The sequence below is a fragment of the Gorilla gorilla genome, chromosome 1, assembly GCF_029281585.2.
Source record: "Gorilla gorilla gorilla isolate KB3781 chromosome 1, NHGRI_mGorGor1-v2.1_pri, whole genome shotgun sequence".
NCBI lineage: Eukaryota > Metazoa > Chordata > Mammalia > Primates > Hominidae > Gorilla > Gorilla gorilla.
Window position 1 is genome coordinate 183,010,696 of NC_073224.2, and position 27,894 is coordinate 183,038,589.

At 42.6% G+C, this 27,894-nt stretch overlaps 1 protein-coding gene across 3 annotated transcripts in view; it reads left to right on the forward strand.

Annotated features, from left to right (window-relative positions):
* Nucleotides 1–27,894, forward strand: part of C8B (complement C8 beta chain) — a 45,257-nt gene that overhangs the window by 13,010 nt on the left and 4,353 nt on the right. Inside the window, exons 1-9 of one of the 3 annotated variants that reach the window (XM_004025871.5) lie at nucleotides 1,378–1,426; nucleotides 1,789–1,917; nucleotides 4,546–4,687; nucleotides 6,636–6,777; nucleotides 9,238–9,370; nucleotides 11,687–11,884; nucleotides 15,382–15,622; nucleotides 17,627–17,755; nucleotides 20,414–20,577. In XM_004025871.5, coding sequence (XP_004025920.4) covers nucleotides 1,855–1,917; nucleotides 4,546–4,687; nucleotides 6,636–6,777; nucleotides 9,238–9,370; nucleotides 11,687–11,884; nucleotides 15,382–15,622; nucleotides 17,627–17,755; nucleotides 20,414–20,577 — 1,212 coding nt within the window. In that variant the 5' untranslated portion in view covers nucleotides 1,378–1,426; nucleotides 1,789–1,854. Of the gene's footprint in view, nucleotides 1–1,269; nucleotides 1,427–1,788; nucleotides 1,918–4,545; nucleotides 4,688–6,635; nucleotides 6,778–9,237; nucleotides 9,371–11,686; nucleotides 11,885–15,381; nucleotides 15,623–17,626; nucleotides 17,756–20,413; nucleotides 20,578–27,894 lie in introns of those variants that run through there. The other 2 variants (XM_019019054.4, XM_019019058.4) reach the window with 2 other exon arrangements.

The following is a 27,894-nucleotide window of genomic DNA, read 5'->3' on the forward strand; positions in this document are numbered from 1 at the left end:
ATCTGCCCAGGCAGCAGTGCTCCACAGCTGTCTTCCAGCATTGCTGTGAAAATAGAAGGAGATAGCGTGGGTGATGCTGGGCCATTGAGCACAGCCTTGACATGTCTGTCATAGGTGCTCAGCAAACCTCCATTCCTTTTGTCTTCCCATCTCCTTTTGTGCCCTGGAAAGGAACACAAATTACAAAGAATCTTACAGTGTAATACACCCTTTCAATTGTAAGAAAAAAATAAGAATCATCCTACACCCTTCATATTACAGAGGAAGAAACTGAAGGCCCAGGCAAATTAAATAGCATCCTCATTCATCCACTCATAACCCAATGTGCTCCAGGAAATGAAACAAAAGCATTGCCTTATCTCTGCTGGTGGTGCTGAGGTTTCCAAGAATAAGTATCCTTCACTCACTTCTCCTCTCAAGAACCGTCTCCTCCTCTTCCATAGCTTTCCATGATCAGATCTGTACCTAGCACAAATCTCTCATCCTGAGATCCAAGCCCATATGGGAACTATTTACTAAATGAGTCTCCGTAGGTGTTTCATGGCACCTGGAACTCAGCATGCCCCACCCGAAACTCAAGTCTTCCCCATCAAGATTTATTTTCTGCTGTGTTTCCCACCGCCCACACACTCAAATGGGAAAACAGCATCCACTTAAAAGGCCTTCCTTTAGCACCCCACCTCCACCATCCACCATCACTTTCTATCCATTCCACATGAGAAGCATCTCATATGCTGGTTCTCCCCATCCTCTCTCCCTGGCCATTGCCATGATTCAGGCTTATACCACTCAGTGGGACTGCTGCTGCCAGCCTCTTCCTTGTTTCCCTACTACCAGGCTCTCCTGACTCCCACTGGGCCTGCACAGCTCCAGCCATGGGGCCTGCATGCTGGAAATCCCTGCCCTCTGGATAAAGTCCCATAGAGCTAGGGCGTGAGACATGTTTCTCACAGACATGTTTCTCTAGCGATAATGTTAGGTGCTTACTACATGTTCAATAAATATTTGTTGGATTAATTAACCTAAATTAATTAATTAATTAAGGAATGGAATTAATTAATATTTAATTGTTGGATTAAATATTTGTTGGATTAATTAATTAACTCCAGGATAGGTTAATTAATTCCAGGATAGGTTATCCTGGAATGATAAACTAATAGCCTTACACAAGTGAGCAAATATATATTTATTGAATGTACAAATAGATGGTTGGATGTATACTTAATTCCCTTCTGATACGTGACTCTCTTCTCCCCTAATGACTTTTAGAGGTGAAAGGCCACATTCCTTTGAGTCAAATGCAGTCAACAAGAGCTTTGCTAAGAGCAGACAGATGCGGAGTGTGGATGTTACCCTGATGCCCATTGATTGTGAGCTGTCTAGTTGGTCCTCTTGGACCACATGTGACCCCTGTCAGAAGAAAAGGGTAAGCAACCAGGCCTGGGACAGCTCTAAGCTTCCAGCAGCCTTTGTCCCCAGCAAGATCGGCTGAGCCATTGCTAACAGTGCCTGGCACATAGTTGGCCCTCAATAAATGTCAGCTAATTTAATAAATGCATCCTTTCCTTCTATGCTTCCAAGCAGCAATAAGTTCTTTCCTTTGGTTCTCCAGTGTTTTCCAAGCACACCCAGCCTTTCTCACTCTACTACCTTCCTAATTAGACTCTCCGCCTTGAACCTGTTCTTTCAATCAATCTTTCATCATGAAACAGGGGAAGCAATCACAGTGTATGTCTGAGTTGTCTTTGCCCACTTGGAAACCATTCACAGTCTACCCATGACCCTTAGGATCAAGTCCAGGATCATGGTTTTCGAGGATCCCTATGACCGAATCTAGCCTACATTTCCAGCACAATGGACACTTGTATGACTCTGGCCTTCACTCTCTCTGGGCGTTTCTTCATGCTGCTTTCTCAGGTAGGGTGACCTTTCCCACTTCCTTCACTGGTGAGCACCTACTCACAGTTTGAAACTCCTACTCAGGAGCTGCCTCTTTTGAGAAAGCTTTTTGACTCCTCCTCAGCCCTACCTCCAGTTGGATAAAGCAATCTTTTATGAGCTTCGATAGCTCCTTATTCCCCTTGTATCCTCACATTTATCACATCATGCCACTTATTTTTCACCTTCAATACACAGTGAACTTGTGAAGGCTGATTCAATTCTGCATTTTCAATGTGTAGACCAATCTCTGGCACAGAATAGGTTCTTCATAAATGTGTGGTGTTTGATCTTGTTCTGTTTTCTGATATCTCTATAGGGAAGGCAATGTTGTTGTTACACTTTCTGTTAAACAGATAGACAAACAGGAAATCAGAGCAGATAAATGGCTTCTTGAGTTCACCTAGTAGTAAATGCAGACCTTGAACTCAGGCTACTGTCCAGTGTTCCTTGTATAGGGTTCTTCCAGTGAACACACTCAATTTCTGCAATATCTGTCATTCAGCCTCCTTGGTCATAGAAGGGCTGACCCAGGATCCTACTTCTGAGAACAATAGATATGCCAGAGAAAAGAGAATGGTTGCTATTTCCCCAGATCCTTGGGAAACCAAACCAGCCATGGGCTTAGACTCTAAAGAGGCTGTGGAAGTAAGCCCAGGACAATCACCCAGTTAATTGGATCAATGGAGAGAGCCAAGGTGGATCATTCAGTTCCCAAAGTAGGTTTCATTGCTGAAGGTATCAGCATTGATCCAATTATCTGGATAATTGCTTCATCTGCACCATAAACTAGGAAGACTCAGCATGAGTCAGCCTGGCAGCCAGAGCTCCTCTCTCAGAGTCTGCCGCAGACGTTCCCTCAGCTGGTTATCATCCCTGTCTGCAGGGTCACTGGCTGGGGGCTCAGCAAAGCCTCTCAAGTCAGATTGGGTGATGTATTTCCTGCACCACTTACACACTCCTGGAACCCACTTTGCCTTTGGAGCCTGGAGCTTTTTAGTCTTTTTTTTTTTTTTCACAGTGTTCTCTGCAAGCCTTGTCCCTGTCCTGACAGGCTCTGCCTTCCAGAAAGAATGACCCTTTGCAAGTACAAAGGGCATAGGTGAATGGTTATCTACATTTCTTTTTTTGGATTTCCAAGGCCAAAGTATAGATGCCATAAAGGTAATAACTGTGCCTTATTAATGTCATCCTGCAAAGCAGGGGCTGCTATCCTGGCTTGCCTCCTGTGTTCTTTTGTTTACTAAAATCTTGACTGCAACTAACTTTTGGAAATCACCCAAATCTGGTCACTTTCTTCCTCTGCAGCAGTTTCTCATTGCCGCAGGATAAAATCCTGTAATCACTTTCCCAAGGCCTGGAGGCCCCGGTGTTATCTGCTCTTGTCTATGTCTCTCTCCCACTCTGGCCACTCTCCTAGTTGTGCTCTTCTCCCCAGCCACAATGAATCTTTTTAATGTTTTCTGGAACACGGGACACCTTCTCTAGTTCTCTCAGCTTTGGTACAGGAATTTCCTCCACCCATATCACTCTTCTGAGCCCCACTCTCGTCAGTTCTTCACACCTGCCAGACATTCCTACTCAGCCATCAAGTTTCAGCTGAGGTGTCACTTAGTTCTTCCAAAGCCTTCCACTTGGGCTTCTCCTTAGTTTGCATGAGGGACTCCTGATGAGTGTACAAAGCACTCTGCCTCCCCTGTCATGGCACTCATTGCACTGTGCTGCAACTGCCTGGGGCCCAACCCCAGCATCTGTGACCTCCTTGAGAACAGGTTAGGGGATACAATTACCAGTAAAACTGACCAAACAGGGAAGCAACAATAACATCTACCTTTTCAACACTGGGTGGCTCAATCAATCATTTTGGAATAAATGCATAAGATGGTAGAGATATAGCAATATTGACTGCTAAAAAGCAATAATAAAGAAAAGCAAGTCCAAGAAATTGAATGCCTACTATATATCCAACAACATAATGAGATTATATAATTTAAACTTCATAACTGAACATTTAGATAATTCATGATCATGATCCCTATTTTACAGATGGGTAAATTGAGATTCATAAATATTAAGTAATTTGCCCAATATCACACAACTATAAAGTATCAGAATAAGTTATAGCTCCAAAGCCCAAGTTTTTGCATTTATAATATACTGATGCCTTCAGGAATAAAGGGGAATACTTGAATCAACCCAGTGGAGTAATTAAGCTGAGAGATAATTTATTTTGTGTTATTGAACTGGCTACATGAGTCCATCTACTAACCTTTGACTCCAGAGCCCATGGAGTCAGCATGGGCTGACTTTCCCACATTCAGCAAATCTTGACTGATCACTGCAGAAGCAGAGATCAAAGCCAAGGTCCCTGCCCTCAGAGAGCTCACAGACTAATTGAAGAAACCATCCAGCAAACAGCAAATCACAACACATCTCCTTAAGTGTATATAATGGGGGGAGCACAAGGGGCTGGGGGAATGATGATCAGACATTTCAGTGCTCTTGTGGAGCCCAAATCCTGGCTCAAGACCCATTTACACAGAGTATCCCTCAGCTCCTGAGATCTAAGGCTTTGCCCTTGGTTCACCTGGCTCCTCTCTGCTACAGTACAGGTATGCCAACTTGCTCCAGCCCTCTCAGTTCCATGGGGAACCGTGCAACTTCTCTGACAAGGAAGTCGAAGACTGTGTTACCAGCAGACCATGCAGAAGTCAAGTGCGATGTGAAGGCTTTGTGTGTGCACAGACAGGTATAAATCAATGCAGGAGTAAGAGGGGAAAGCCTGAATCTGAATGAGGTAATGGTTCTTGATGACCAAGGGACAGGCCATGTCCAGTGCTCAAGATCAGGGTCATGGGGCAGCTCAGGAGGCCTCCTTGTCCTAAAATCTCTGACCTCCTTTCACATGCATTATTTTATAAAAATCACCTTATAATGTAGGTGTTATTATTATCCTCATTATACACCTTAAAAAATCGAGACTTGAAGAGGTTACTTCTTCATATAGCAGGTAAGTGGAAAAGCTTCTATTGGAAATTCGAGAATTCAGATTACATTCATTGACATTAAAGACACAAAAAGTATGTGTGCTGCAGTCAGAAATCTTGGGTCAGGTCTTATTTTGACTTTGTGACTAGCAGAAGTCACTTAACCTTTCTGCATTTTGGCTCCCTCAACTGAAAATTAGGGGTGATGTGAATACCTTACAAGTCTGTTATAAGCATCAAGTGACATCATAGCTATGAGAGCTCTTTGTAGACTGTTGGCTCCCTTAGCTCTGTCAGAGGTCTGGGGTTAAGTAGAATGTGACAAAATCTAGAACGGTTACATAGGGCAGTTAGCATCATTTATCACTGATAAATCTTTAGAAAGAAATTTCCTGTCATTTGCATTTCTGCATCACTAAGTCCAAGATGATCCCTAATCCATGATATACCCGGTAAAAATTATTGTTTATAAAAAGGAAGAAAAGAAAAAAGGACAGATGGATAGATTGACAGAAGGAAGGAAGGAAGGTAGGAAGAAAGGAGTACAGAAATGAATAATCACCTGCTGCAAAACTAAATAAACACAACTTTTCAATTCATTCAGAGAATCCAAGCAAACAGTTGGTTCTCTATTTCTCCATCTCCAGCAAAAATGAGAACATTTTGACCCACATTTTCTAGATGGAAGTTGCAATTCTCTACATTTACTGTACCCATGTGGACTGTGCATGGGGATCTTTCAAGAAAGAGTTAGGGATTCTTAGAGCAATTTCTAGGGGTTATTGCAAATGCAAAATTCTATCCAATAAATCTGAGAGACTTTTTTACAGTGTATCCATGGACTCATTATGGCCTGTGTTCCATGATTCTGACCAAAGCCATGATGGTTATTTGGGCAGGCTTTAGTTTAAATGTCTGGTAAGAAACATTTGAAGGCCAGATTGCTATTTTTCTGCTTTTAACACTCCAAGAACATTGGTTTAAAATGACCAGACATATCTGAGGAAATAGGACTACCTGTCTTATGCGCTTTATCTCCCAACGATATACTAATAAGAAAGGAAATCAATCAGGAGGAAAAAGTTTAAAGGAAGCAAAAGGGATGCAAATAATTTTTTATAATCCAAATGACTATGTTGTTGAAGGCAGTGTGGTTTAGTGGGAAGAATTTGTGATTAGACAGTTAAAGGTTTCAATCCCACTGCAAATATTTACTAGTTAATGTGCACTTGGCCCTCAAAAACACGAACAGTACTGATAACACTTACACAGCACTTCCTAGGAGTCAGTACTGTTTTATTTATTCATTTAAATTTCGAACAACCTTATGGGATAGGTATGGTGACTTTCCTATTTTACAGGTGAGTAAATTGAGGCAGAGAGGTTAAGTAACAAGAGAAAGGTGGCCCAGCTCACACAATTTACAGGACCCACCCATCCCACCCCCTCTTTCCAGCCCCAGGGAGAGAGAGTCCAAACTGTCCTGCTGCTTTCTGGAATACAACACTGGCCTCTTCTGCGGAGGGAGGGGGCAATAGAGGAATAAACTGTTAGTGCCATAACCAATCTATCTGGATACAGGATGACTAATTAAAACAGGGCAGCATGCAAGGCCTGACAAAAGGTCTGGCACTTGGTAGGTGCTTATACTGTGTTAGTTCCTTTCTTGCCAACCATGTGGCTGTGGGTAATACTCTTTCTCCATTCTAGGAAGGTGTGTAAACCGCAGACTTCTTTGCAATGGGGACAATGACTGTGGAGACCAGTCAGATGAAGCAAACTGTAGAAGGATTTATAAAAAATGTCAGCATGAAATGGACCAATACTGGGGAATTGGCAGTCTGGCCAGTGGGTAAGTGACCATTTTTCTGTGGTATAGATGGGAAGGCACAGCATTAAATGGAATTCTGGAGGATAGAGAATGAGAGACTGTATTGTAAGTAACACTTCTGGTTGCTTTCTGAGGGCAGTTCCAAGCAGCTCCAGGAACACGTCCCATGGACAGATATAGGCATCAGGAGGGCTGGTTTGGAACAGTGGGACAGAGCTGTGCATGTGTGGAAACCACACAGGCTGCTATGCAAGGGCCGGGGTAGGGAGGGGAGCCTTTATTTTAACACCTGCAGTGTGACCATGTTAAGTGCTTTCTAAGCCTTACATTCTTGAATCCTATTGACAACTTGGCAGGCAGGTTTTATCCAGGTCTGTCCCTATCTCCCAGCATTGGTCCCTCCAAGAAGGGAGGTCTCTAGTTAGACAGTGAAGGGATGGATTTCCAGGGCTTTTGGGGTTCTCTGAGTTGGTCCTGTCCTCTGGCGAGGACAGAGGAGCAAGTTCAGAAGGGGCCACACTGGCCTGGCATGCACCTTACTTTCCTGCCATATTTTGCATCTTCTCAGCCTGAAGGTGGAAGAGGGAGACCTTCCCCTCATATGCTTTAGGAATCATCATATGAGACACAGCCTGGGGAGGGGAACACTGACCCCGAATGGGATTTACCTTCTTTCTAAAAAAACCCATCAAATCTCAATTTTTAAAGTTATCACTAGAGACTCTTCACGTGGGAGGCTTCTCTCAGGACTGCCTTATAAGCTAGTTATTATAATTCCCACCTTGCAGATAAGGAAACTGAGGCCCAGGAAAGTTGAGTGAGTTCCAGGGTCACCCAGCTAGTGTGGGATAGCAGACATTCAAAGCCAGCAGTAGGGTCTGACAGGACCCTGTAGGAGAGAACTGAAGGAGTGGCTCACTGGCCAGGGCACCTCGGGCAAGGCACTTATCTATGTGGAACTTTAGCTTTATCATCTGCAGGAGGAAGTTAATAACATGCTTCTTTCAAAGTGCTGTGAAGATTGAACAAGTGAATGTGACTAATATACGAGGTGCTGGGCAGCTCGTGTGGTGGGAAGAATACAGACTCTGTTCTTGCTCCACTGTCAGATTTCAAAGTCCAGTCCACCCACTGTTCCCGGCAGGGAGACTCTGGGTTAGTCAGTTACCCTCATGTTTCTCATCTGCAAAATGGGGATAATAATAATACTAACCTCCTAACGATTAATCCTCATAAGGATTAAATGAGCCATTGTGTGTAAATTGATTAGGATGATGCCTCCACAAAGTCAGCACCACATTATAGTTGTTAAAGAAAATAAATATGTATACATTATTTTGATACATGGAATATGCCATGGGAAAGAGACCCCAGACAATTCTGGTGAGGAACAGAACCAAAGCCAATAAGTGGAAGCTGATAGGAGACAGAGACTCTTAATAAAAACAGAAATTTCAGTAGTTAGAGATGGTCAAGAATGGAAGCTTGCCTTAGGAGGCAGTGACAAATAATGTCTAAGGAAGGGCTGGATTCTTTTCCTCTCTAAAATGGAGATAACATCTATTGCACAGAGCTGCAGGGACACTAATGAGATGATGCACGCAGCTACCCACTGCTGTGTTTGTCACCAGTTACACCCTCAGTAAACAGTAATTATTGTGAATAATATTGTGAATGCGTTGTGATGAGGGTTGTACAGAAATTAAGAAAACTGCCACTTCAAACAGCACACAGTATAGTGAGGGTGACAAATACATAAATAGCACATTTATCGTGGACCAAGTAGTGTTTTAAGGACTTAATAAACATGATACATGTGATCCTCACAACGTCCCCATGAGGTAGTATTTGTATGGTCCCTGTTTGCATATGAGCAGACTGAGGCACACAGGTAGTAAGCGGCCACCCAAGGTTTAATTGGCTTGCCCAAGGTCACCTGGGCAGTAAGGGGCAGAACAGAGATTGGATCTCAGACGGCTGGCTCCAAAGTCCACGCACTTACCTATTATGCTACCCAACTCTCGCAAGGCAACTGTAGTAATACAGGACAATAAATGCACAACAGTGAGAGCACAGGGTGTTATGAGGGCCCCTAACCCAGCTGGGCTGCGGGCTTCAAGCACCGCAAGTGTCAGTGGAGCCTCTCACCACAGTGGCAACAGAGCTCAATCTTGACAGACAAGTCAGAGATAAAACAGTGACTGGGTGGAAGGGCATTCTGGGCGCAGGGAACTGTACCTACCACAGAAGGAGCTGAGTAGACTGGAGCAAGAGCAAGCCTCTTCACATGGCTGGGGACTAGGGCACATGGCTGTGGTTAAGAGCGGCCAGAAATGAAGCTGGAAAGCTGGTTTGGACCAGGTATCAAGGGCCTTGAAGGCTGTGCCAAGGAATTTTTGTTTTCGTTCAGTAGGGTCTGACAATCAAGATTAAGCAACCCCAAACTTTAACCTCTTCGCCATCTGTGTCTCTTCCTCACAGGATAAATTTGTTCACAAACAGTTTTGAGGGCCCAGTTCTTGATCACAGGTATTATGCAGGTGGATGCTCCCCTCATTACATCCTGAACACGAGGTTTAGGAAGCCGTACAATGTGGAAAGCTACATGCCACAGGTAAGAGACAGCCAGGTAGCAGTGGAGGGAGCCCCAGCTGACCACCCAGTTAGCAGGGTCCATGGCCTGGCCTGACAGCCTGCTAGCTGTGTGACCTTGGACACATCCCCTTTTCTCTTTGAGCTTCAGTTTCTTCGTATGTGAAAATGGGCAGTTCCTTCCTCCGGACATTGTTGTGAAGATGACATGCTGTACATAGCAACAGGAGGGCGGTTGTAGAGCAGTAATAACAGAAACCATAATATCAAAAGCTACCTTGAAGATAGAAATAAAGCTTAGGATTTGGAGACACACTGACTTGGTGGCTCTGCCACTTACCATCCATATAATCCAAAGGCTATGAGCCTCTGTTTTCCTATCTTTAAATCGGGAGTTATAGAGGTCCTACCCTGCAGGGAGAGGATTAGTGAGATAATGTGTGTAAGTATTTAGCACAGCACCTGGCTTAATGGTGAGTCCACAGAAAATGTTAACTCTTGTTGCTGTTGTTATTGCATTCTTATCAAATCCCTGCCTATTAAAAGCAGGCATTACTCTAAGCATTTTATGAAATGCTCTACCAATGTAAGCCCCTATTATGATTGATGTACAAACTTAGAAACATCTCACAGACAGTGGGGTATAGAATAGCCCGTAGGACACACACACTTGAGATCTGATGGGAACACACTGGGTTCCAGGACTGGCTCTGCCACAGGTCCCAATTTTACCTTAGGTTAAGTTCCTTTTCCACTCTGGGCCTCAGTTTTCTCATCTGTGAAACTGGGGGACAAGACTAGAAGATCTTGACGGTAATTTCCACTTCCAAAATTGCTCCCTTTTTTCTAGCCGGGTGTGGTGGTGCGTGTCTATAGTCCCAACCACTCGGGAGGCTGAGGCGGGAGGATCACTTGAGCCCAGGAGGTTGAGGCTACAGTGAGTCAAGGTCGTACCACTGCACTCCAGCTTGGTGACAAAGCAAGATCCTGTCTTTAAAATGTATTTATTGCACCATTTTGAAGGCTAGCTCCTCCTTACTCCTCCTTCCCTTCCTCCCCAACACACTTTTTAGCCAAGAAAGAACAAATTTGGCTTAGCGCCAAACACACTCTCCATTGGGGTGTCCAGTGCCATCCTCAAAACCTCTAATTTCAAGGGAGGATTTCACAGCAACCATTACCATCCAGGTGCAAGTGGATCCTAACTCAGGCAGGACATACATGGTAAACTCTCCGCTCTCCATACCAACATTCTTTGAGCGCTCTTCCAGGTGCCATCTTATGATTTACCAGTGTAAGCCCAATCCTCAGAACAAGCCTGATGAAAGGGACCATTATGTCCTCCATTTTACACATGAAGAAACTGAGGCATGGAGAGGTCAAGGCAATTGTCCAAAGTCATCCGACTAGACAAGAGCAGAGACGCAGCGCATCTCAGTGGCCACGCTGTAGACCATGTCCGAACTGCTCCTCCTTCCCCTTGTAGCGGCTGAGCTGTTGGACCCTCGTCTGGGAATTGCAGGCTGAATGGGCAGAAGCTGAAGCTGATGGGAGCTGTGAGCAGGGAGATGACTCAGGACTGGTCACTCCAGGACCCCCAGGGCACTACCCTTGGCAGTTCCCCTACACACAGAGCCATGAACACTGGTTTTTGAGCAAATGGCTCTCCTAAGTTCTCTCTAAGGCACTTTCCTGCCCTTGTCACTTGATCCTCCAGCCACTGCCTTAGACCAGACCCTCATCAACCATCACCTGCACTGCTCTTACAGCCTCCTCATGGGTTTGTCTCTCTGACTCCAAATTTTTCCCTTCCAATCCACCCACCAGGTTGTCCCACATCATCTTCCTGAGGCTTGATCTACTTCCTCTGCTAGGTCATACTTGAATTACGCCCAGATTTCAGGACAAGTAATTCAAAAGCCTATTTTGATGTCAGAATATCCTCTCACAACATCCCCTTTTTCTCCTCACTGTTTCAACTTCTCAATGAACTGCACTGCTATCCTTGCAGTTCCTGGGGCACACCCTCCCCTTTCCCACCTCCATGCTTTTGCTGAAGCTGAGCCCACAGCCCAGAATGTTCCCCTGCATTTTTGCCAGTTGAAATACAAATCAAAAACCAACCTCTAAGTTTTCACCCAAGGTATTGATCAGGACTGTCTCTGCTACTGAACCAAGAGCCCTGAGGTGGGGACACAAATCAGCCCTGATTTCTCTGTATCCAGAGCATCTAGTTCAGTATCCAGCACACAATAGGAGTAGAGTGGCTGTCTGCTCACTGGTATTGAACTGATTTGAGTCAAATGAAATAAGAAACCCTTTCTTTTTTCTTCTTTAGACCCAAGGCAAATATGAATTTATATTGAAAGACTATGAATCATACTCAGATTTTGAACGCAAAGTCACAGAGAAAACGGCAAGCAGGTCTGGTTTCAGTTTTGGTTTTAAAATGCCTGGAATATTTGAACTTGGCATCAGTAGTCAAAGTGATCGAGGCAAACACTATATTAGGAGAACCAAACGATTCTCTCATACTGTAAGTATGTCTTTGTTGCTTTTAAACGTATATGTTGTCTTACTCCATTTTCTGCTGCTGTAACAGAACACCACTGAATGGATGAATTATAAAGAAAAGACATTACTTGGCTCACAGTTCTGGAGGCTGGGAAGTCCAAGATCAAGGTGCCACATATGGTGAGGGCCTTCTTGCTGCATCATAACATGGTAGAAGGCATCACATGGTGAGGAAGTACATGCAGGAGACAGAAAAAAAGGGGGCTGAACTTCATTCTTTTATCAGGAGCCCACTCCTACGATAACTAACCCTCTCCTGAAACAACAGCATTAATCTATTCATGACGGCAGAACCCTCATGACATAATAACCTCATAAAGGTGCCTCCTTTCAAAACTGTTACAATGGCAATTAAATTTCAACATGAGATTGGCAGGGGACATTCCAGATATAGCATATGGATCCTTTGGAAATGACATGCCCTAAATGTGTCTATATTCCACGTTACAACTAGTTCTAACAACCAATTATCTTTCTGTTGTCTTGAAATCTTCTCAAAAAAAAAAAAAAATAGCTAACTTACTTTTTAGAGAGACCAGGCAGAGATAACCTTCTGTAATTATTTTCTTTCATTTTCTAATAAACTTTTCCCTTAGGGTTTCAATAAGCTTAAGATGTAGCTTTGAAGACCAGAACTTCTCTGGAGACTTTTCAGCCCACAGGAATTTGACTTTTATCCCAGACATCCAGCTGAAATTCCTCCCTGGAATGTTACCCAAGACCTCTTCTCTGACTTCTTAGGGTGCTCAGTGGAGATGACCAAACCATTGCTCTCCTGTTTCTCCTGCTTTCTTTCTGCTCCTTATCAGCTTCCTTCCTGGGTCTAATATTCCCGTCTGTCCTTTATTTAATTCATGACCCTCTTCTCAATGTACTCTCCAATCTCCCCTGGGTGCCTGCCCTCTTTGACTCACTTCCTCTTTTACAGGGACAAGCTATGAGCCTTCATCACTGCTTCTAACCTCTCGGTTAAACTTCAGACCTTCCCTATCCACTCTTCTGAGCATCTCACCTGGGCATCGTGCTGACACTCCAATGCAATGTCTTCTTCCTAAATTTTCAATGGATGTTAATGGCATATTCCCCTCTACTTTTCCAGGCTAAGAACTGAGCCAGAATCATATCTGGCTCTCACCTCTGCTTCATGTCCACATCTGTTGATTACCAAATCCTTCAGTATTACTATTCAATATTTGTTTACACTAACTCCTATTACCTCTTAATTAATCCATGTTCTTTCATCTCTTACTGCGCCCAGCTAAATAGTTTCTCTGTCTCCTAGCTTTCCCCTTCAAACGCATGAAGAAATGTTTCTATGATACTAATCTGATCATATCATCTGCTTCCTATTGCTTACTCCCTCCCCTTTTCCTTCTCTCCTTCTCTCCCTTCCAGCTCCCTGATTCAAATTGCCAGTTATAGGATGTTAGCATTGGGCCAGGCACTATCCTAGAGATAGACTAGGGATCTGTAGCCTCTAGGATAATATTCTTGCCTTCATGTTCACAGTGCAGTGTAGTAGGAGCAGCAAACATGAAAGCCAATATATTATTCTTTTTGTTTGTTTGTTTGTTTTTTGTTTTTGTTTTGTTTTGTTTTGTTTTTGAGACAGAGTCTTGCTCTGTTGCCCAGGCTGGAGTGCAGTGGCATGATCTCAGCTCACTTCAACCTCCACCTCCCGGGTTCAAGCGATTCTCCTGCCTCAGCCTCCCAAGCAGCTGGGACTACGGGCACGTGCTACCATGCTTGGCCAGTTTTTTGTATTTTTAGTAGAGACGGGGTTTCACCATGTTAACCAGGTCAGGATGATCTGCCTGCCTTGGCCTCCCAAAGTGCTGGGATTACAGGTGTGAGCCACCACTCCCGGCCATATTTTTCTTAATTATATCAGTTATAATACAACATGGCATATGCTATAAAGGAAATGCAAGCAAGTACAATGCAATCCTAGAAAAGGGAGTGCCAGGGTGCATCTGGGACCTTCAGGTTGTTATCAGATTGGAGGCAATGGCAAAGTAGAAATTTAAAAGTTAAGTAGGTATATGTCGGGCAGAAAAGGGAGAAAATAACATTTCAGGGAGAAAGAACAGCATGTGCAAAATAATATGAAAGAGAATGGCAGGCTTGGGGAACAGTGAAAAGTTGGATGAATGCTGACGTACGTGGTTGGTAGAAAGTAGTAAAGTGTGGAGAGGAAAACTTCAGGTGTGTAGAAGCTGAAGCCAGAGAGGCTACTGGAGGACAAATTGTGATGATCTTATACTCAGAGTAGGGGAGCTGATTTTATTCTGAAGACAACAGCAAGCCATGCAAGGTTTTGCTTTAAGCCAAGAGGAGCATTGTCATAATACAATCTGAATTTTAGGATGTCAACTCTGATTGGGGCATTGAAGGAGGCAAAAGAAAGAAAGGAGATTAGGGAGGAGGCTTTTATAATAATGCAAACAAAATGAGATGCAACCTAAAATATTCAGAAAAATAATGAACAGAGTACCTAGTGACTGCTTATTTAGGAAGGGTAAGGGAGAAGGAAGAGGGTCATAGGTCACTGAGGCAGCCCTAGAATGGGGCGAGAGCAAGCTAGGAGACAAAATGAGGCCCCACAGCAATAGGCACCAGCACAGCTGGCATGGCTTTGTAGAGCTGAAGGATTTAGGATTAGGCCGAACATATCTCACAGGCGTTTGCCACTTTCCTCTTTTTCTCTGCCTATACAGCACTATAGGGAATGCTCACCTAGGGTTGTACTAACACTTTCTAGATGTTTATACTTCATCTGGCATCACCAGCTTTCAGTCTATTCCATACATGGAGAGTCACCAAACTTTCTGTAAAGGTCCAGATAGTAAATATTTTAGCCTTCGTGAGACTGCAAGGTCTCTGTTGCAACTATTCAACACTGCCATTGGAGTGTGACACCAGTTGTAAACCATATGTAAGTAAATGGATGCAGCTATGTTCCAATAAAACTTTATTTACAGGTACAGGTACTGGGTTTGGTATGAGGCTGTATTTTGCTGACTCCTGCCGTACGCTGTCATAGCTGGTTTTCCTAAAGCACCACTTTTACTCTTTCTTGCATGGCTTTTTTTTCGGAGTTTACAAGGCATCAGCAAAGCGGGCACTTTTGCAGGTTAGCAAAGCCCATGTCCCATCAGAGAGGTCCCATGCCCTCCAGCTGCTCCCTGCCATGCCTGCTTTTGTTACCCTTCCCAGTCCTTATTCTCTACAGTAAGGAGGTGAGTTAAGAGCAAGCTCTTCCAAGCTGAACAGGATGTCAGAATATTTATGAGCATCGAAAGCTTGTCAAAGAGGCTGTCTTCCCTCAAGTATCCTAAAGGAATCATAAGAGTGATGACCCCGGGCCAAGAACATCGGATGGTATTTGTAAAGTTCATCTTCTCGTTCCAGATTCCTAACTTTAAAGGTCTGGTTTTCCCATGTTGGTATTTCATTTAGAAAAGCGTATTTCTGCATGCACGCTCTGACCTTGAAGTAGCACATTACAAGCTGAAACCCAGAAGCCTCATGCTCCATTACGAGTTCCTTCAGAGAGTTAAGCGGCTGCCCCTGGAGTACAGCTACGGGGAATACAGAGATCTCTTCCGTGATTTTGGGACCCACTACATCACAGAGGCTGTGCTTGGGGGCATTTATGAATACACCCTCGTTATGAACAAAGAGGCCATGGAGAGAGGAGGTATACTGCCCAAGGGACCATGGCTTTCCTAAAAGCTGGGGGAAGAGTCATAAGTTGAACTTGTAGTTTTCTTTCTACCTTCCTGGCTACACCTTCACAGTGTCATTTGCAGATTCCTCTTCCTCCTCTTTTTGATTGACAATGTCAGTCCTCCTCTGCCTAGCTCCCTAGGCCATTCTCTTTTCTACAGCTTTTCTCTCTATGCAATTGTATCCAATCCCATGGTTCTAAATACCTTCAGCATGCAGATGACTCCTGGATCTCTTCCTGGATCCATCCTGGATCTCTTCCTGCACCCGAGAGTTTATGTTGAAATGTTTCTTTGATGTCTGCATGTGAATGTGTAACAACTCTCACCAGCTGAACATGCGCCCAAAGAGAACTTTTGACTTTCTTTCTCCAGTATGTTTCTTCTATAGCCATCTACATCTCAGAAACGGTTCCACCATCGAACCAGTGGCTCAAGCCATAAAACTAGCAGTCCACCTTGATTATCTTTCTTTTCTTCAAATCTATTGTTTTTTCTTTTCTTCAAATCCATCAGCTCTACCTCCAAATTATATTTTCTATTTTTCCTATTACCACCATAGGCTCACCCCATGACCAGACCTTCACATTCAAAATTTAATGTGGATGTGAATCAAGTATGAATCTTGGAAGAGGTAGATTCTGATTCAGTAGGTTTGGAGTGAGACCTGAGAGTGCATTTCTAACAAGCTTTGGAGTGATCCTGATGCTGCTGGCCAATAGACCATACTTTACATAGCAAGGTCTCAGATTATTACTGTGGTCTCCAAAGTAATATTCCACCCCTATCCCTCCCCTATAATTCATCTTCATAGAGATATCCCAGCTCTTTCCAATTCCAGTCAACTACAAGTCTGCTGCTTTCCAACCCAATATCCTTTCCTATGACATGGCACTTGTTGGGTTAAGTGAACGGCTGTAGGTCACACAGATTGCAGTGGTGGAGCCAGGGCTTGATTACCAGTCCATGTACTTGCAAGAGGACACGTGGTACACAATGTAAATTTTTACAGTGTGGCCTCAGTTTTGTCAAAATCAGAGGTACCTTCCTGCATAAAAATGGTCTCAGAAGTACTTTCCACTGTTCCTCAAACTGCTTCCCATAAAAGGGCTTAATCATTAAATAAGTTGGGAAAACACATAATAGATTCCACTCTCAAAGTTTCACGAATGTACTCCAATAAAATGACCTCTCCACCTATTTTGATGCAACATTTGTCACACTTTCTTGACCACAGAAGTTCCTTTTCTCATAACATCTGCTACCATCTCATGGGATTCATGTTTCAAGAAATGCACTTTGGGAAAAACTGATCTATACCAACATTGCCAGACAGCTCTGGTGGTCAAAGTTTCTCTTTTCTCCCTGAACTGGCCTCAGAGTGCTTAGATAGGTGCTTATAAGTCACGTCTGGAATTTCAGCAAGACAAGAGGAGGAGGATGCCTCAGGGAGAATTAGGGAGGAAGAAGTAGGAAATAGTCCAAAAATGAAGAAGAAATCAGGGAAATTTGCCCCTTTTCTTTGCCAGATACTACGCCTTACTTTTTATATGCATTTTCTCAACTAATTAATTAACACACTTTTTCTACTTTATCAAAGATTGGAGAAGGGTGGGTCAGGGAGGGCAGGCAGATTGTAACAGTCTCTGTACTCACTGGATCTATCCCTAGAGAATCAATCAGCAGATCAAATTTTTAGAAAATGACTTTGAGCACTTCCCCTCTTTCAAAGTCAGCAAGAATCCTCAGAGAGCGTTGCGGGGAGGCTGAAAGGGGAAGCTGGGCCTGAGCTCTACGAGGTCTCTGCCCTGGTGCCAGTTGCTGCCTACATTTCTTGTTATCAGGCTGGTGACCTATTTATTTGAACCCGAGTCCTTGTGACATTCAACAGGGCTAGGCCTCTGGACTCGATCATAGGAAAAGGGACAGAGTGAACTACCTTTTACGTCATGGATCTTTTTCCTTGTTTTCTTCAGATTATACTCTTAACAACGTCCATGCCTGTGCCAAAAATGATTTTAAAATTGGTGGTGCCATTGAAGAGGTCTACGTCAGTCTGGGTGTGTCTGTAGGCAAATGCAGAGGTATTCTGAATGAAATAAAAGGTGAGTGACAGGGGCTTGTGACTTCCACACTTATAATGTTTATCCTCCTAGCGCCTCTGGTGATTACAACACCTCCCTCCCCTTTTGAGACAAATACTATCACAACTTCTATGCCAACTATGTCCTTCTGTTTTTTATAGTTTTACCACCTAACGTATCGCTAACTAACATGACTTAGTGTTGCTTATTTTTGAACTTTATATGAATGGAATATAATCCTTCCAGTCCTGTGTTTTCCATTCAACATAATGTTTTTGTGTATAACTATAGTTAGTTCACTTCTATCGCTGCATACTATTTTGTTGAATATACCACTTTTTCTTTGTCCATTCTACTATTGATGAACACTTGGATTATCTCCTCTTTCAAGCAATTATAATTGATGCTGCTCTGAACATCTTACATAGTTATCTGGTACGCACGTACAAGTGTCTTTCCAGAGAATACACATAGGACTGGAATTGCTGGGTTTTAGAGGGTGTGCTTTTTCTATTTGACTAGATAGTGCTAAGCTGTTTTCTAAAATGGCTGTACCAATTTATACTCCTGTTGGCAGTAGATGAGGACTCCTCCCCTAGCTTTTTTTTTTTTATTTATTTTCATTTTTATATATTTTTTTGAGACAGAGTCTTACTCTGTCGCCCAGGCTGGAGTGCAATGGCGTGATCTCGGCTCACTGCAATCTCCACCTTCGGGGCTCAGGCAATCCTCTCACCTCAGCCTCCTGAGTAGCTGGGACTACAGGTGCATGCCACCATGCTCGGCTAATTATTATTATTATTATTGATTTTATTTTATTTTATTTTTTACAGAGACAGGGTTTTGCCATGTTGCCCAGCTGGTCTCAAACTCTTGGGCTCAAGCCATCTACAAGCCTCGGTACCCTCAAAGTGCTGGAATTACAGGCATGAACCACCATGCCTGGCAGAGACGCCCCCCTGCTTTTTAATGCTGCTCAGGTGTTGCAGGCTCAGACTTGAGGAGCTGTTTTATACCAGTTCTTTTTTTTTTTTTTGAGATGGAGTCTCACTTTGTCACCCAGGCTGGAGTGCAGTGGTATGACCTGCCTCCCAGGTTCAAGGGATTCTTCTGCCTCAGCCTCCCAAAAGCTGGGACTTCAGGAATGTGCCACCACACCTGGCTAATATTTGTATTTTTAGTAGAGACAGGGTTTCGCCATGTTGTTGGCCAGGCTGGTCTCAAACTCCTGACCTCAAGTGATCCACTCACCTCGGCCTCCCAAAGTGCTGGGATTAGAGGCATGAGCCACCACGCTGGGCTGTTTTACACCAGTTCTTTTGGCACTGGGGACATAGACACATTAGAATGGAAATAACTCACTGATATGATTGAGGGCTTTCTGGGCAACTCCATAAGTCAAAATAATAATTGCTTTATAGTGGCCACTGTTTAATAAGTGTCAGCTGCATGCTTAGCACAGCCTTTATAAATTTTCCCACATTTGTCATCTCACACAAAGAAGTGAGACAATTTAAAGCCTGGACAGGGCCGTCTGGTAAGTACCTTCATCTCTCCCAGATTTCTTATCTGCACAGTGAGGATTATATAGCTACTATTTTGTAGTGAAGATCAAATGCATTCATACATGTACAGCACTTAGATTAGTGACTGACACATAAATAATCAATAATTATTAGTTGTTAATATACCATTTATTCTTTACACGGATGCAGAGTATCCACTTTATACATGAGAACAAAAAAGAAATCTCATACTGTATAAATGATTTGTCCCAAACCACAAGGCTAGACAAAGTCAGAGCTGGACTCATGCCTGGTCAAGGTGTGTAGGGTGAGTGGAGAAGAGGATGAACTCAGTTTCCACCAGGTGAGCTCCACTACACTTTACCTGCAGGAGCCAGTTTGGAAAGAGGAAAGTTATTTGACCAAGGAACAGTGGCTATGAAACCAGGCAGACCTTGTTTAGAATTTATCTTTATCAGCTACTAGCTGTGTGGGCCTTGGCAAGTCACTTAACAATTCCAGGTACGTGTTTCATAATTTGTGAAGTAGAGCTAATAATGCTGGGCTCCTAAAATTGCTATCTGGTAAAAGAAAATATCATAGCCTGTCTATCTCTCTCTCTATCTATCCATCTACCTGTCTGTGTGTCTGTCTATTATCTATCTATCTATCTATCTATCTATCTATCTATCTATCTATCTACTATTATCTATCTATCTATCTGTCTGTCTATCTTTCTATCAATCTATTATCTATCTCCTATCACCTATCTACCTACTTACCTATCATCTATCTTCCTATCTACTCTCCTATCTACCTACCTATTTACCAGTCTATTATCTATCTATCTACCTACCTATTATCTATTTATTTATCTATCTAATCTAGCTATCATCTATCTTCCATAAACTTACTCAGAAACTAGCACTTACAGCTGCTCAAGATAAATGTCTTTTTCTTGTCCTGCCCTCAATTTGTATTGCCTATGGCTGGGTGAGTTTCCCTTTGCCCCATGCACCATGACTGCCCTGTGGACAAGGAAGTGTCTGGTCCACCCACATCTCTCAGACAAGTTCAGTGAATATGATATACCCAAATTGTTGGTTGGGTTGCAGTAAATTCTAGGGGGCAAAGGGATATCTTCTGTGACCTGCTAGCTCTGTGTCCATTCCAGACAGAAACAAGAGGGACACCATGGTGGAGGACTTGGTGGTCCTGGTACGAGGAGGGGCAAGTGAGCACATCACCACCCTGGCATACCAGGAGCTGCCGACGGCGGACCTGATGCAGGAGTGGGGAGACGCTGTGCAGTACAACCCAGCCATCATCAAAGTTAAGGTACACAACGCTGCTCTACCCATCCTTTCCTCCACCCAGAAAATAGCTTCTGGGGACCTACCATGAGCCAAGGTATAAAATGCAGAGATCACTAAGACCCAGGCCCTAATTTTGAGACACATATACGATAGTAGAAAATATATTTGAAATAAATAAATTATAACACACTGCTCAGTACTACCTAGAGACCCTCGACTCCCTCTCACTTGGGCCCCAAGTTGCTAAAGGAAACTAACAATCAGCTTCTAATTCTAGCTTACTCCTTCTTCTTCTTCTTTTCTAGAGACAGGGTCTTGCTCTGTTACCCAGGCTAGGGTTCAGTGGCATGATCTTGGCTGATTGCAGCCTCCAACTCCTGGGCTCAAGTGATCCTCCTGCCTCAACCTCCTAAGTAGCCAGGGTTATAGGTGCATGACACCACACCTGGCTAATTAAATTTTTTTTTTTTTTTTAGAAATGGGGTCTTGCTATGTTGCCCAGGTTGGTCTTGAACTGACCTCAAGTGATCCTCCCACTTTTGCCTCCCAAAGTGCTGGGATTATAGGTGTGAGCCACTGTGCCTGGCCTCTAGCCTCTCTAGTGAAATAAAAGGAATATTAATTTATTTAAAATTTAATCAATTAAATTTAATCAATTAAATTAATATTCCTTTTATTTCATTAGAGAATCACTTATTTAGTTATTTATTCATTTAAACATTATGCATTCAACCAACAAATAGTTGCTAAATTCCTGCTATGCTACAGGAAGTAAGGTACTAGGGGAAAATAGAGGAAAATGCAAGGATAAAACATACAGTCTACGAGGAACAGTAAGATACACACACACACACACACACATAACTATCTTACAGGACAAGACATCACAACAACTAACATGTCTTGAGCACCTAATATATTCACGACCCTCTTTAGATATATTTCTTCATCTAACATCTAGAAATGTTATTTTATGTAATCCCCACACTGGTCTGCAAATTAATTATTCTTATCTCCATATTGTGGTTGACAAAAATCAAGGGCTAGAGAAGTTGTATCCATCTTTGGCTGCTCAAGAATCTATTCGGTTCAAACAAAAGACTTTGACTTCTTCCCTCCCCTCTAGACTTTCCTGTGGGTTTGATGAATAAAACATAATGATCCTAACCGCTTGTCACCCAAACTAGAGGAGTTTTACAATGTTAAACTAAAAAGATGTTTGTTAGACCAGGACTGTCATACATGTCAGCAATGGTAGGTCCTTGCCTGTGGGGACTTCCGCACGGGGCCCATAGCACGTCTTAACACCATGCTCTTCTTGCTAATGTCTGTACAGTCATTATGGGCCAGTACCTACTCGCCGGAAATCCCACCTTGCAGTCAAGGTGGAGGGTTGAGGGACTGGTGCTCTGATGAGAGACTCTGCAGTCCCCAGCCTGGTGATTTCTTTATTTGCATGTCAAATACACAGTTTCTGCAGAACAAGAAGGCTGCCATTCAAACCCTCTCCTTTGCACTTACTCAGCAGTGGCACTTAGGGTACAGTTGCTGGCAAACATGAAAAGGATAAAATCAGCTGAGCTGCAGGGGCTCCTGAGAAATCTGGGCTTGGCCGATGCCATGGTGACATTGGTTGGCATCACAGCTGGTCATGGGAGAGAACAGAGTTCAAGGGAAAATAGATCCCTAGCCTTTATCTCTTTTTCCTGAGATATCTTACCTGAATCTTTTTTAAAAAACTGAGAACAAAATGAATTCCCTGGTCACTCAGATCAGTTGAATGTGCCTACCTGGGCACTGGGAATGTCAAATGCCAAGCATGTGATGTGATGTGGGATGTGTTAGAGAATCAGAGATGTTTTGGGAGTGTTGCAGGAGTAGAGGAGGCAAGAGTGTTGACGGCTTTCACACACCTCTGTACCTTCCCACCCTGAGTTGGAAATATACACTCTGAGCATCCCACTCTCACATGCATTTTTTTTTTTCTGGCAAGAGGGAACTGCAGATGGCTTCACATTATGTCAGAATAATTCTTCTCTGCAAAGCCAGCTTACCAGGTAGCTGGAGTGGCAGTTGATTTCAAGACAGCAGAGCCCAGTAGACAAGCAATTTCTAGATGCAGTAGTTTCAACCAAGGCTTAATTATGTAAACCAGTCTTCAAGATCAAGGCCTAAAACATGATTTCTACAAAAGCAGGTAGGCAGGGAAGGAGACCACAGAGGAAACCATTCTTAATGTTTAGTGGTAAACTTTAGACGTAGGTAGCTCTTTGTTCAAAGAAGACTTAAGAGACAGCAATGAACATATAAAGAGATCTTGAACACAAAAGATTGAAATTATGTTCATGATATAGGAAATAATGATGTCTAAAAAAACAGAAAAATAGAAGATTTTAGAATACATTTTCTGTGATTATCATACAATTCAAGGAAATGAAGAATTTATGAAATAAAAGCTGAGGTGTTTAGACACTAATCAGATGAAAAGGCAAGTGGCTGAATACAGGAAGCCAAACATACAATAACAGAATTAAAGCCCACATTGGAAGCTATAAACGACAGAACTGACATTGCAGAAAATTGAGACAGTGATGCGGAAGGTGTTATAAACATGTTCTTAAAATGCAGACGCAAGAGACAGGGAGATTAAAACAATGGCAGAAAAGAAATACGATAGACAGAGAGTACAGGAGTAGAAAGCTTAAAACACAGAGACCTCTTCCTAAGAAAGAGACAAGATTAAATGTGAAAACACATTAATCAAAAATATAAGAAGACAATCTTCCCTGAGCTGATAATGCAGAATGAACAGCTCATTGAAAACTAAGCCAAAGTACTGAAAACAAAACAAAGCTGAAACACATCCTGGTGAAAATGTTTACTTTTAGGAACAAATATATCCTACAGGAATAAAAGTCAAACTGGCCCTAGAATTCTTTGCAGTGTGAAATGCTTGAAGAAAACGGAGCAACAATTGAGGAGTCTTGAAGGAAAAACTTGTGACCTAGTGAAATGGTCATTAATGGGTGAAGAATTCCAAAGAGATTTTAGATAGTAAAGAAGTCACATAAAAAGTTGCTAGATTTCGCAAATGAAAACACAGGAAGTTCAGTTAAATTTGAATTTCAGGTAAATAAGGAATAATTTTTTAGTGTAAGTATCTCCCAAATATTGCATGGGATATATTTAAACTAAAAAAAATTATTTGTTTTTTAATCTCATATTAAAATATAACTGAATGGCCTGTCTTTAACTGGTAATCCTAGTCACAAAGTCTGTCATCCATGTACATTTCTATGCTAGTCAGGATAGCTAGGTTGTTGGCTGGGTTCTATGCTGGTAGAGAAGCCATTGTATGAATTATTGGCATTGCCCAGGGCAGAAGGGAAAAAATACAGTAATGAATGGTGCCCACACAGAGATCAGGATAGCATAAGTCATGATGCAGAGAAACAACCTCCACATTTCAGTAGCTTGATACCACAAAAGCTTATTTCTCAATCACATATGTCCAAAGTGTGTTGGCAAGGGGGATTTGCTCAATGTAGTTGCTCACAGATCCAGCTGATGGGGGCTGCGTCTTGTCGTGTGCTCCCAAGATCACCACAGGAGTGATAATAAAAGAGTGGGACAAGTCACCTCACTCTGTTTGGAAAGCCTCAACCTTGAAGTGACACTCTCTTCTCACCTGTCACTGGTCAAAACAAGTCACATTGCAAACCTGCCTTCAAAGAGAGCAAGAATGTCAGCCTTACCATGTGCCCAGAAGGAAAAGAAGCTGAAATATTTAATAAACTGTAATAATGACCCTCATACCTTTCTCAAAGCAAGGTATCAAAGATTTTCTCAAAGCAAATTACTCTGGTCCAGGGAGTGCTTAAAATATAAATGCTGTGGCAGCATACGCCTGGAAAGACAATGTTGGATTTGGATTGACAAAGCTCACCTGCAAAAATAAATTCTGAATTTCAAAAAGGAAAACCCAGCAGGTGCGGTGGCTCACACCTGTAATCCCAGCACTGTGAGAGGCCAAGGCGGGCGGATGACGTGAGGTCAGGAGTTCAAGACCAACCTGGCCAACATGGTGAAAACCATCTCTACTAAAAATAGAAAAATTGGCTGGGTGTGGTGGCGTGCGCCTGTAATCCAGCTACTCGGGAGGCTGAGGCAGGAGAATCGCTTGAACCCAGGAGGTGGAAGTTGCAGTGAGCTGAGATCTTGCCATTGCACTCCAGCCTGGGTGACAGAGCAAGACTCTGTCTCAAAAAAAAAAAAAAAAAAAAGAAAGAAAAAAAGAAAAGAAAAAACCAAGAAAACCCACGAATATAACTAAATGGCTGATAACACACCAAAAAAAAAAAAAAAAAAAAAAAAATTTACCACAAATGAGATCCTTAATATGTAAGGAATGATAGTTTTGAAGAAAGAAACATCTCAAAGGAGATGAACACTTCTCAGTTGGTTTATAAAGATGCAAAATGTTTAACTTCTGTAGTCATAAAAAATAAAAATTAAAGTAACTGCAATATTATATTCCACCTATTAAAGGGACAGTGATTGAAAGTCTACAATACTCAATGGCATTGACTGTGATGAGATGGATATTTTTGTCAAATAGAATGGGAATATAATTTGATACAATTCTTTAGGAACAGAATTTAAGCAGATATATTCAAAACATTAAAAATGCTTATAGCTTTTCTTCCAACAACACCCAATGCAAGAATGTACTAAAGAAATAATTTGACAAGTTGGTAAAGATGTATGTGTAAAGGCATGTCTTAGTTTGTTATTTGAAGTAGCAAAAGGGAAAAGAAAGAAAGGAAATGTCCTAAAGGCTCAAGAACAGAAGAAGAGTTGAATACATTGTGGCTCATCCATATAGAAGGATACTCTGAAGCTGTAAGAAGCCATTTTATCAAAGACGATGGAATCATGTGGAAAAATGCTCATATTCTGATGTTAAGTGAAGAAAGTGAGATATAAAATTACACTTATGCCACCAATTTGGTGTAAATAGCTACCTATTCATTCCTTGGATAGGTCCATCTACCTGCCCAAAAATATACACTGAAAGGAAACAGACCACAGGGTTAACAGGTCACACCCTTTTTCCACCACTCACTAGCTATGTGACTTTCGTCAATCTACTTAATGTCCTGTGCCTCAGCTTTTTCACCTGTACAAGAAGGAAACAAAAGACTAACGAACTCATAAGACTGTTCCAAAGATTAAGTTAGATAATGTATATAAAGTGTTTAATTCAGCACCTAATAAATGCTAGCTATGGAAATAATTATTTGTTATCACTAAGAACACCAAGGTTTAGTATGGAAACTTGTGTAGAGTTTAGTCAGTGCTCACCATTTCTTTGCAGCAATATGATAAAAGAAAATTTTCAGAAGGGCAGGTGTGCTGAGGATCCAATGATCAATGTCAGTGGTTAGAACTGTGTATTTGGGGGAGAAGTGGGAAAGAAAGAGAAAGAGAAAAGGAGGACAAAAGTTAAGGAGGCAGGAGCAAAAGGAGAGAAGAAAAAAGACAGGAAAAAAATGAGCAGCAAATCAAAGAACAGACGAATGTGCTATATTAAGTTTAAAAAGGAAATTTGGAGCCTTGAGGAGTTGCTGTTAAGCTGCAAGTCAAACCATAGCTGGCAAAATTTGGAGAAGCCTAGCAGGGAGACTGTAAATGGGAATAATCAAGCCATTTTTATCAATAATCATGGTGAACTAGGAGGAAAAACACAGGTTTTGGAATAGAATTCTGGTAATACCATATATGAATTGCGTGATCTTGATCGAATTACTTAGCCTGACCTGAAAATGGGGCTGATAATTGCTAGTTTGTGAGGATGAAGTAGGATCATATTTGTAGACCTCCACACAGCTCCCAGGACACAGTATATATGGAAGGTTTATTCCAGTTTGTCCTCTGATTTCCTCTGTCTCCTGCAGCAAACCTCAGTGCTGGTAGGAAAATGCCTTTGTGGTTAATGGCAGCCTTTCAAGGTGCTTTGGGAGCAAAATCAGATGTTGGAGGAGCTCTTCATTGGTGTAAAGCAAGCTCCCCTCTTTCTCTCTCCAAACTCCCACCCCCACCCCTTGTGTGGCCAGCAGGTTGGATGGTTCTGCAAACAGCCTCTGGATCAATTCATTGACCACAAAATGGTGAGACAATGGGACCACCAAGGGGCCTTGCTTTGCCCACTGGAGCGAAGGTCAGCATCAGATGCATTAAGAAATGGAAGCAATTTTCTTCCCAAGGGAGGCTTCTATTAGTCATGATTGCCTGCATTTAGACGTACCCTAAACTCTCCAGGGCAGGATTAGGGCAGAATCACAAGCAAAAGCTGGAGAGGAACCTGGCCCTGGAGTTGCAACTTGAACCAAGAGGAATAGAACATTTTTAACTATCTATTTGGACTGTCTGTGCCTCTGGTTTTTCTAACCCACAAATAATGCCACATCTATCTGTGACTTCTCCGTCTCAAACATGGCCATGCCCACTGAGTGAGCAGCATCTGCTGATTCTTCCTCTATGCTTCTGACAGCCAAACCCTCTCATCCATGCCCCCTGCCATCACCTTAATGAGGCCTTCCATCCCCCTACATCCATCCAGCCACTATATTCACTTAGCTGGGGGCTGGACCCTCGAAACACAGAGCTGAGACATTGCCCTGATCTCCGGGAGCTTACAATCTAATCAGAAAAGAAAAAAAAAAAAAAGGAACTCTGCACATAAAAAAAAAAAAAAAAACAGTATTGACCGTAAAGGAGCAATAAAAAACATGGGATTTGTTTCAGATGAGTAGTGCAGACAGTATCTTGAGTGATTAATGGAGGGAAGGTGTTCTGTGAGCTTTGCAGCTCTGGAAGGTTCCTGATAGTGACTCTTGCAGGATGGGAATGATTTTGATAGGTTTGGAGGGCGTAGTGATGTTGGGACGGTACCCCTATAATCCTTCCAAAGAGCTGCTGGAAAATCACCTTCTCTGCCCCATCAAAGACAGATGAAGCATCCACTCCTTTCTGCTCTCACCTGCTTCTTTCTACAAGTTTCTGCTGGTGCCTGTATCCACCATGTGGTAACCATCTGTTGGTATGTTTGTCTGTCTCTCTCAATTCTGAGTTCCTTGAGAGTAGGGATTTTATCTTACTCATTTTTTATGCTTAATACCTAGCACTTAGTTAAGCATTCTAAGTGTTTGTTGACCTGAACTTGAGTGAGCTAATTTGTGTATATCGGGTAAGGGGAAGCAGAGAGAAGATGGGAGATCCATCTAGTTTCATAGGAACCCACATGTGGTCTCTATGCACTGATCCCAGTCCATTCCTT